This window comes from Eucalyptus grandis, chromosome 2 (genome assembly GCF_016545825.1).
Source record: "Eucalyptus grandis isolate ANBG69807.140 chromosome 2, ASM1654582v1, whole genome shotgun sequence".
NCBI classification, from domain to species: Eukaryota; Viridiplantae; Streptophyta; class Magnoliopsida; order Myrtales; family Myrtaceae; genus Eucalyptus; species Eucalyptus grandis.
This window is the reverse complement of record NC_052613.1, coordinates 27380336-27391804: the sequence shown is the minus strand read 5'-3', so window position 1 is coordinate 27391804 and position 11469 is coordinate 27380336. Positions and strand designations below refer to the sequence as shown.

At 38.7% G+C, this 11469-nt stretch overlaps 1 protein-coding gene across 1 annotated transcript; it reads left to right on the top strand.

Annotated features, from left to right (window-relative positions):
- Nucleotides 1-2896: 2896 nt before the first annotated feature.
- Nucleotides 2897-8571, top strand: LOC104426474 (flap endonuclease 1-like). The gene is made up of 13 exons (XM_039304602.1): nucleotides 2897-3072; nucleotides 3285-3506; nucleotides 3594-3813; nucleotides 3976-4041; nucleotides 4122-4172; nucleotides 4474-4593; nucleotides 4669-4741; nucleotides 4857-4938; nucleotides 5341-5452; nucleotides 5544-5737; nucleotides 5821-5875; nucleotides 6299-8243; nucleotides 8382-8571. Exons 2-10 carry the CDS (start codon nucleotides 3430-3432, stop codon nucleotides 5595-5597), a joined length of 855 nt encoding a protein of 284 aa, XP_039160536.1. The 5' UTR covers nucleotides 2897-3072; nucleotides 3285-3429; the 3' UTR covers nucleotides 5598-5737; nucleotides 5821-5875; nucleotides 6299-8243; nucleotides 8382-8571.
- The last annotated feature ends 2898 nt before the right edge of the window (nucleotides 8572-11469 follow it).

The following is an 11469-nucleotide window of genomic DNA, read 5'->3' as shown; positions in this document are numbered from 1 at the left end:
TGCTTCCTCCATCGCTCATCCGTCAACCTCGTTGTTCCTTTGCACCTCCATCTCCCTCGCTACGGACCTCCACTCAGTGTATTTAACCAAAAACTGCCCAATCTCCTCCTGTGTAAGCCGCCGCATCTCCAGCATCATCTTGCAGATGAACGCTCGATGCTTGCGATCGCCATGAACAAGAAGAAGATCCTGCGGATGGTGATCCCCTTGTACGACAAAAAGAATGTGATCGATAACATTCCACTCACCACCTGGTCCACGACAACGCTAGTGTGTATCTTTGCGCGTGCAACTTCAACAAGAAGATATCAGAGTTATACGCCTACGTAATTGGCCCCATCCTGATGAAGAAGAGGCCATGTTTGACAACACCGAGGCAATGCACATGGCCACTGCTCACATGAGCTTCGCGTAGCTGTCGTTAATGATGGCGAGGCACATTTCGAGGGAGGCGAGTGAAAGATCACCCCATCAATGCGCTCTCTAACCATGAGTAAATCAAAATTCTAGATGAAAAACTCTTCTTAATCCTTAGCCAGAAGTCCTTTTTGAAAAAGTGTATGGAAATGCACGGTATATACATGACCTATGCACAGCACAAGCACGACACGATGAAATTTCAACGAGGCCCAGGAATAGGGAGTGTGGCCAAGCTACATATTGAGGCTGGGCTCAAATGGGCGAACAAAAAAAATCCCATGAGTTAAGAGCCCAATTTAAAAGAAATTTCACAAAATGACCCAGGCTTATATTCAAAGGGAACACACAATTCCTAAATAAAGTCGTCTCTACTTCCTAAATGCGAGGAATGCAGTGAAAAATGCGAATGTAATACTATGCAACATTGATGTTATTGTTAAGGGGTCCGAGTCTTTTAATACCAACAAGTTCGATCTTTAGTTTTTTTATGAAATGAACAAGAAATCTTTGAGGGAAAATTTTGGTATATTAGAGAGAGAGCCCAAACACAATAATGAGTTATCGAAGAACAATTTCTCATAAAAGAAAGCAAAGAGATGAAACGATCAACTTTTCGACGTTGTGAAGTTCTTCGTGAAGCTTGGCTCTCTTGCCCAAAAGAGACAACAACATTGCCTATGGATTAGACAAAAGTCTTTGCCCTAATTACCGAGAATGAGAATGGCATTTCTTTATGAAATTTTCCTATGCCTGCATCGGAATCTCAGAACCGAAGAATATGTTCAAAACACTTTACTTCGAAATGCCTTATGCTGTTGAACTTCTGTGAAGCCGACCCAAATCTACTATTGGCTACCAATACCAAATGGTCTGGGGTTGGAAATAGATTATATATTATATTTTTTTAATCTCCTGACGTGATATATATTTTCCTTTCAAACATTTAAATTTCAATTAATCCAATCAAGTATTTAAATATAGATAAGTTTCCTAATTCAGTATAGGGATGACAAACGAGTCTGACTAGCTCGGCTTGCAATTGGCTGTGCCAGCAAGCCAAGCATGCCACATAGCTTAGGCCCCATGACAAGCTGGCTTGACCCACCTTTTTCTTAACTTTTTTTCCGAGAACCTAAAACCAATAAAGCTAACAAGATTGTATCGTATTAACTAGTTTTAGTGTCTTTCAAAAAGAATAAAGCTCATGAAGTATTTTAAAAGGTCTTTAATTAGTAAAATTAATTTAGTAAAGTGACAATTGATATTGAGATGATGTTTATATTTAAGATAATAGAAGCATTTTGGGCGATGAGCACTACCCAGACTTTTCAAATTAAAATAAAGTAATGGGTATTGTAACCCTCAAGAATAACTCACGGGTAGATGATTGAGTTGTGCTAGGTGCAATGGAAATTATTTTATATATTTAAAAGAGGATTTGGGAATAGAATGTCCTTCTATAGATAGCCAATTTTGTTGATCATTTTGTCTTCTACCCCTTTCTCTCGGACTACATTTCTAGCTCTGTAACTAGTTTTCCTGATAATCTAAGCTTTTGGGAAAAATAGATACACCATAGAAGCTCTCAATGAATTAGCCAATCTATTAAAAAATGGGATATATTTACCGGAAGTTTTAAAACTTGTAACAAAAGTACAATTGAGTTTTTATAATTTTCAAAAAGTGTAATTAAGTTTTAAAATTAGTCAAATTGGTACAATCAAGTCATTCTATTAACATAATTAATTTGACTAATGGAAATGCTGACATGGCATTTTAAATTAGTTTCTATTTCATACATGGCATTTAAAAAAATTCTTATTTAAATTAGATTAAAAAACTAAAAAAGGAAACCTAAATTTTTTACTAAAAAACAAAACTTAAAAGGAAAGGAGATAAATCACTGACCTTGAGCAAGGGTGGTTGGTCCTCGATAGTTCATTAATTACATGTTCGTGATAAATTTTAAGATTTCAAGTGATTATATCTCTTTTTTTCTTCTTCTTTTTTGAACAGAAGTGACTATATCTCTTTGAAAAATAGACAAAGACGGCTCATGGATAATTCAAAGCATTTAACCGCGCTCCACTCGCGACACCTGCGCGTGACTCCCACTCTTCACACCCCCAGCCCCCACTCCCACTCCCAGGCCAGCCCAAACGCGATGGTCCCCGAAATTAGGCGGGAAGCGGAAGAGCTCGAAACCCTAGAATTCAATTCATCCCAAGCAGCTTCCCTTTCATCCCTCAATTTCCACTGCAACAATTCTCTCTCTCTCTCTCCGATATGGGCATCAAGGTAGTTTCAGTTGGACCTCCGTCTCCTTTCAATCCCATCATTTTCCATACGTTGTTCATCGAGTCTCGTCCACTGATTTCAATAGGGACCGACGAAGCTACTGGCGGACAATGCGCCGACCGCCATGAAGGAGCAGAAGCTCGAGAGCTACTTCGGCCGGAGGATCGCCGTCGATGCCAGCATGGCATCTATCAGTTCCTCGTTAAGTTGCTTCTTTATGGATCGATGCCTGTGATTGCGCGTTTCGGTTTGTCGGTGGGGATTTGGATTTTTGTTCTTTTGATTGGTGGATGAGATTGTGGTTGGGAGGAAGGAGACTCAGATGCTCACCAATGAGGCTGGTGAAGTCACCAGGTACACTGGCATTGTAATACTCCATCAAGTTTCGTACAGTTTATGACTGAATTATGGACTAGCCTTCTGTTTTGATGCTCAGATGTTACTGCTTGGACTCGTGTTTATGTATCTTGATCGATGCCTGTTGCATTATTTTGTACTTGTGATGTGATCTTTGTGCTTGGAAAGTGTTGACTTTGAGCTGCTTTTCGATTTGTTTTCCCATTTAGTCATCTGCAAGGGATGTTTTAACGGACGATTAGGCTGTTGGAGGCGGGGATAAAGCCAGTGTAAACTTTTTTCTTTACCTCCTTTGTTTTCATTGGGATGGAATACTGGAAGAATGATGCTCATCCTTCATTCCTTCTTTGAATTATGCTTTACTTTTGTTACGATAGCTATGTATTTGACGGTAAACCTCCTGATTTGAAGAAGCAAGAGCTTGCAAAACGGTACTTTCTTATTATGAGCCTTCTCTTTTCTCGTTTATGGAATTACCTATGGATACGTTTAGTTAGCTTAGATGAGTCTCTGAGCAGTTTTTCGAAGAGGGCAGATGCCTCTGAGGAGTTGGCAGTAGCCATTGCGGTATATGCATCTCTCTCTCTCTCTCTCTCTCTCTTGCGCACGCGTGCACGCACTTGCGCATTTAATCACCCAGAAACACAGAGTACAAAAATGCTTAGTGAGCTCTGTATTTATTACCTGCAGTCTCAGAATAAGGAAGACATTGAGAAATTCAATAAAAGAACTGCGAAGGTTGGTCTCATTTTGGTTTCCTTACGGCGCGATATTTTTGTCTTATCGATATGAAGTTTGATTTTGTCTCTGTTTTCCTGGAAAAAAAAAAAAAAAAAACCTATCTACATAGCTAACTGGATGTGTGTGCACTTGTGGTACATGGCTTTGATACTCTTGCAGGTGACTCAACAGCACAATGAAGACTGCAAAAGACTATTAAGGCTTATTGGTGTCCCAGTAGTTGAGGTTACTATTCTGTCTGAAAAGTTTGTTCTTTTTATTTCTAACAAAAAGTTTGGATACCAATTTCAGTTTTTGCACTTTAGGCTACTTCAGAAGCAGAGGCACAATGTGCTGCACTTTGCAAAGCTAGAAAGGCAAGTATCTTCCCATTTGATTGTCTTCTGATTTAGAATTGTTCATTGTTTTCCCATGATAACCAATCGTTTAACACTATGTAAACATGATCTAATTTCCTTTTTTACTCACACATATTCTTGTTCACTTGTCTAATGTCTTCTTCTGTGTAGTCATTTACATTTGGTATGTTCTTTACTAAGCCATCTTTGTCCAAGGAATTTTCGCTGTCTTTGAATTCCTATCATTGCTTAATTGTTGTGAGGTAACCAGAATTCATCTACCATGAATGGTGCTTTAGCTGTAATATTTGTTTTTCAGGTTTATGCCATTGCTTCTGAAGACATGGATTCCCTTACTTTTGGAGCTCCTATATTTCTTGGCCATTTAATGGATCCCAGCTCAAGAAAAGTTCCAGTCATGGAATTTGAAATTTCCAAGGTACTTAGAAAAGTTTATTCATTGTGATTGCTTAAATTTTTTTCTCACTTTCCTGACTTTTAGATCTTGGAGTAGATGAATCTGGATATGGATCAATCCATTGACCTGTGCATTCTCTCTGGATGTGATTATTGTGAAAGCATTCAAGGTAGATGTGATATTGTTGCAGTGCTCTGTTAACTGTTTTATGCTATCACATATTTCCCTCTTGTATTTTTTAGCTTGATGATTTCGTTGGCTTTACTTTGGAATGAATTTATCAGGTATTGGAGGGCTGACTGCTCTTAAGCTTATCCATCAACATGGTTCCATAGAAAACATACTAGAGAAAATAAACAAGCAGAGGTGCATCTTATGCTTTTATCTTGTCCCCTGACTTGTAAGCAAAAGTAGGCACCAAGTTTCTCACTGTAATTGTCTTGGCTGCTGAATTCCTTGACTTAAAAGAATTATCTCTCAAACTCAGCTGGCATGGAAATATTTGGTCAACAATTTGAAACTGAAAGATCATTTGCCACCAATAGATTTGGGCTGGCAATCAGTGCATCAGCCGTGCTACTTCATGTGTTGATTTACTGTAATACTTTTATCTATTCTGATGTCTGCTTTGTCTGTTCCTTCATCTCACTTGAACAAAATCATATCGTTTCTCTATCCTTAAGACCCAGAGGTTCTTTGCATTACTTGGAAGTCTTTATTCAGTTCGGTTATCCTTCTTAAGGAAATGTTTGCTTGTTTTTTGAATAGGTATCAGATACCAGATAATTGGCCCTACAGCGAAGCTCAACTGCTTTTCAAAGAACCAATAATTTCTATGGAAGAACAACCTGAGATAAAATGGACTGCTCCAAATGAGGAGGTGGGCCATTTTCATGCTGGGATTTATTTGCAACATTTCACTTTTTGAATTTTTGACTCATTTCCTAACTGATTGTTATTTCCCTTTCAAGGGCTTAATTTCTAATCTCGTGAATGAGAATGGGTTCAACATTGATCATCAGTAATATGTTGGTCAGTTGCCTACCCGAGGAATTTGCTCTTTTCCTCTGAAGGAGAGACCATACATGTTTTCGATGTTGTTTTACCATGTGTATCAGGCAATAGAGAAGATTAAGGCAGCTAAGGATGAGTCATCACAAGGCTGGTAACTAAAGCTTGAACAAATGAAAGTGACTTCCAAATTGCACTTTCTCTTATCCCATGATTCCTTTCATTTATTCTCTACAGATTTGAATCCTTCTTTAAGCCAGCTCAGAATCTGTCTGTACCTGTTAAGAGGAAGGTATGTCATCTTGACATCTTTGAGGACCGAGCACCTGGAATTTTCCTTCTTTTAGTGTATGCGAAGGTGTAATATCACACATTGCTCTAGCAAAGAGATGTCTTGAGATGCTTCTTATGACGGATGAATAGCAATCTCTTTAACTCACTTCGTAAGCCATTGATTGCCCTAACAGTGCACAAATTTTCAGATCTTTGTGATCATTTTTAAACTTTTGGCGATAGTGTTGTAAGTCAAAGGTAGTATGTTGACATGCCCCTGTTGCTTATGCCCGATTACTCTAATATAACTTTGCTGATGTGCTAATGGTGTTGCATCACCCTATTCACGAAATCAATTAGATAAACAAAAGCACCAGCGTGCTTATACGGATCTGTTAAGAGTTTCGGCCTGATTAACTACCGTAATTGCACTGGATGACAGGGAAGCAAATGCACACTTCTATCCCCCAATCTGGAAATCAAGCCTAAGACATTCTCTACACAAGTCTCTGTAAATCCCCAGCCCAGGTTCCGTGCAGCTTTAAAATGCCAACCATGGTCCTGGGTTTGAGGAACTTTAAACAACCATTGAGAATTGTCTGCCTCCCAACATGGATCTAAATGATAATGAATGTAAGAACCCTATTCACTGAGCAAGTCCTGACTTGTAGATGCTGTTTTTGCCAGTAGTTGGAAGCAAGTTGATGCTTTCCTTTCCTTAAAAATGGGTCATGTCTTATGGTACTGCAATTTTGGGAGAGAGTTGTATAAATTTTAATTGGAACGATGAAGTTTGCCCTCTATGCTAGATCGAGAGGGGTACTTCTTTTTGGGCTGACTGCATATTAGTGTTCCTTTTACAGTGCGTGTGTATCTGCTATCCTAAGGATTCCATTTCTTCCTTGGATTGTACATTTAACAGTACGTATATATCACTTATACTAATTGTATGTTATTGTCATCCATGCACCAGGAAACCCCTAAGAATATTGCCTCCAGGGCCGGTGGTGGTAAGAAGAAAAATAGTTTAGTCGGCATGTAACAGATCATGGAACACCAAAACCATCGACTTCTAAAACACAATGAGGATGTAACAGACATACTTTTCAAATCTATTTCTTTTCCTACTTATGCACTTCAAATTTATTAAAAGTAATTTTTTTCATGTGTATCTTTGTGAATATTTAGTTTTTTATTTACTAACTTTTCCATTTCTATTATTCTAGCTTGCTAGATATATATGCTCTACAAAATCCACCTTTTGATTCCTTGATATGAATCAATAGAAGAAATTTGTTTATTTGAAAATATTTTCTTGTTTTATATTTCAGAGACATTTTAAATTAGATATCCGTGTAACCTTAAAGTCGGACTTTTTAGAGTTATTTGTACATATTTACGTGCTAGTTTAATATAACTAAACCTGAATACTATCGTTTAGTAGCAAAATATAATTAGGTCATTCATTGTACTTTTATGTAAAGAATATATAAATGGATAACCAATGTTATTTATAAATGTATCTCAAGATATATTCTCTTTATTTTTTTCTTAATTTTAATTTTATAATAGTAAAAATAATAATTATAATAGATGACGGACCGTGTAGGTTTTACCTTGACAGTAAAGGAAATTTCCAAGGATTTTTATTAGGTCAACAAACAATGTGAAACCTTACCAATGATATGATTTCAATTTACTTATATACATCATACAAATACAAACAAAATAAATCCCTAACTAATGATAAGATTCTAGTTTACTTATATACCATACATACAAATAATATAACATAACCAATCAATGGTAGGATTTGAGTTTCTTATAGATGTTGCGCATACTAATAAAACAAATTAACTAATTAATGATAGGATTGCACTTTACTTACATACATTACAAGTTAATAGCATGTATGAACCTATACGAATTAGTTGGTATGTAGGTTCACATATCATTCTTTCAAACCCCATAAGCTCCTAAACTCCTCCATATGCATATCCATTTTAAGCTTGTTTCATCTTTCCAACCTCTAATTTTCGCATCCTAATTTTGCCATTCTCTCTCCCCTAATGGTTGTTCCATATGTTTTTATGGTATGACTTCAGGTTTGGGTGCTCTTCCCATCGCCTTCCTCTTGAGATGGAAGTCGATGAGCTCTGCATTGGTTGGGTCGACTAGAAAGCTGCGGAGAAGAGCTTCTAATTTCTTTGCGAAACCCAAATGTTCTCATGCCGTAATCCCATGAAGAGTTTCTTCAGAGACCACAATCAACAACCTGCATAGCATCATGCAAACAACTCAGCCGCGCCAAGACCAGCTCTGTGTCATTCAAACATTTTAACCTCTCGAACACCAACCAAGCAACAACAGAGTAAACCATAACAAAGGTAGTAACATCAAACATCAACTCCACATTTGATGCAATTTACTTTGATGTTGCTGAGTTGGTGTTTGAGGGGTTGAATTGTTTAAATGATGCTGAGGTGGTTTTGGCAATGCTGAATTGTCTGCGTGATGCCGTGCAGATTTTTTAATTGTTGTCTCTGAAGAAACTTGTCATGGGATAACAACACAAGACAACAGTCGTATTTCACGTTGACATTAAAAGATATTCGTCACCGGTTTCTTGCTATGTTTTCATGCACGCGGACAGTTCATGCAAGGAAGGAATGAATACAAGTTATGTCTGTATGAGACTGACATTGCAAGCTTCCACACCTGCTTCATTCTTTCTTGGTGGGGCTGATTGTCTAGTTGCCCTTTTTATTCTCTCTTATTTGTGGAGACTGTATCAGTGTGTAGCCTAATTCTTGAGATCTCTTCCTCCTCGTCAGCCTAGTTGAAGTTTGTTGCCTTCAGCTTCATTTTTTTCGGTCGTTGGAAGCCTAATCCGCACCAGAAGACAAATAATTTGGCTCCGCCTCCACGTCCTTGCAGTGCTCCTCAGTCTCTCATCTCCGAGAAGCTTGCACTGCTCTGCGACGTATGGAGTCGTTAAGTCTCTGGGACGAAGTCATTCTTGGTTGATATCATATGCCGAGCTTTGCAATGTACTACTTTCTATATACCTTATCTACATAGAGAAGTTATTAGGCGGTTCCGCTCCACCACGTGAGCACAGTCCCTCTCCACCCGGTGAGTAACGCGTGGAGCCACGTCAACGGGTGTTCCTACTGGGAAAGATCTTAAAATTCTCTGTATTGCGAATTGTTAGGCCTCCCTCTTGTGAGGAACGAAGAAACTCTCTCCCTCTCTCTTCTTTTCAAAATTCACTCGCTCCCAATCTGCTGCATTCTCTGACGCATCACGTCTGCTGTTCCCTCCAGCAGGCCTGTCAGCAGCTCCGATTTGTCGTCTATGTCCAGCAAGCTCAAGTCTGCTGCATTCTCTGGCACGTTGCCGCTGCCCTCCGGTGTAGAACAGCATCATGACGATTTGCCATGATCATTCTGTAGTGGATTCTGAACAATATTGTGCTTGTGCTGTTGTAGAAACCGGGAGCAAGCTGTGCACTGTCTGCACTGCCATATATAGTTTCTTCGGCTCCTCTGGTGCCTTCGTACTTTGCACCTACTCCCGCATCAGCTCCTCCTTATAGTACTCCATTTTCCAAACAAAACTGTTTTTGAGTTGGTTTGGATATTGGTCCTTGAGTGGCTAGCATTCTTAGTTGTGTTTTCAGACTAAAAAACGGGCAGATACGATCTGTAGAATCTATTCCTCTTTTCTTATGCATGTAGAATTATGTATCAGGTTCAAAAGCAACATACAAGAATGTCAGAAGATGGAGTACATAAGATGACCTTTGTGTAAGAACAGTGATGTGATTTCTCTAATTCACTTGTTTTCCGACAATATAATGTGAGTTCTTGGCATTACTGTTCACACATTTTGTTTCATAGACAATACGGGCAACCAATTACGTAGCCTCCTGCTTAGGCAGAAGACGTGCAGTATGGTATGACTCGAAACATAAATATAAAAAAACAAAAATGCTGATCTGTATGACATTTTTCCCTGGATAAATGTAAAACATAGGAGGGAAATGATGAAGATGGTCCTATGACAGCTTACCAGGTTCTTCTATCTCATTCTTCCATATGAGTGGTGATGCATAGGATGGATTTTCTAGCAGATTCTCCTCTCCTCTGTTATTCCTTTATACATGTATAACATATCTACCCAACAGATACCCCCAATCTATCTCTGTGGCATCAAGTTGTAAAGTAGGATAATTGTTACTTAGCATTTGCATTACTACCCTCTAGAAAGAAAGATTTTGATTGCCTATATCAAAGTGCCCATTTGTTCTTTGATTCCAGATATGCCAGAGAAGCACGGTTGATATTACATTGTCCAAATGAAGGATTACTACCCTCTAGAAAAGTTAAAGATAGTCCAATGACAACTTTCCGGGTTCTTCCATCCCAGTCTTTCTTCCATACAAGTTGTGATGCAAATTATGGATTTTCTAGCAGATTCTCCTCTCCTCCGCTATTTCTTTATACTCTCTGTGGCATCAAATTATGAAGTAGGACAACTGTCACTTATCATTTGCATTACTATCCTCTAGAAATAAAGATTTTGATTGTCTAAATCAAATTACCTATTTTTACTCTGATTCTAGATATGCCAGAGAAGCACGCTTGGTATTACATTACGCAAATGCAGTGGTAAATATCAATTACATTTGGTATTGAATATCATCGTCACCATTTACCATGATCATTCTGTTGTGCATTCTGAACAACATTGTGCTTGTGCTGTTGTAGAAACCAGGAGCAAGCTGTGCACTATCTTCACCGCCATATGTAGCTTCTTCAGCTTGCTAGCTACCTTCAAACTCTGCAACTCCTCCCGCAGCAATCTTACTTACGGTGCACTCACGACAGCATACGTTGTGACAGCTCCTGCATACCCATCGTATCCACCATATCCAGTGATGTACCCACCTCCACCACATTTTCCCCATCCTCCAACAGCCTATCCTCCTCCAACATACCCACCTCCCCCTTTGGCTTATCCTCTACGTCCATCTCCACCACCTCCCAGCCCTTCTGATATGCACCGAATTTCAACAGATGTACATGAATTACTTCATTACTAGGTTGATTCTATGCTGTTCATTGCCGAGTGTCATTACTAGTTGTTCATTTCTCGGGTCCTTATTCAGGGCATTGTCATCCACGATCTTGCTGAGAGAGAGCTTCTACTAGAAGAAATGTCAAAGGTTCCGCAGGAAGTTGCTGTTGTATAGTCACGTAATAATGTTGTCGAACACCGGAAGTTCTCTTCCTTTGACCTGGAAACTTTTCTTTGTTTTTCTAACCTTATTGTTGCTTGTCAAGAAGTGTTCGTACAGCAAATTACCGTCGCGCATCTTATGCCAGTTCCATTTTTTTATAAGGAACAAAGTCTGCATACAATCTAAATATCTTGCTAGTTAAAGAGGGAAAACGAATTTTATTTGCAAATGGCTATCATAAGCAGTAGGTGTAAGAGCACAGTTATTTTGCGAATGATCAGGTGCAAACTGCTTAATCTTTAAGTCATATGTAAATGAAAATTTATTTTGCAGTTCATTTGCATTGATCGCCTTGGTTTCAGCTGGAA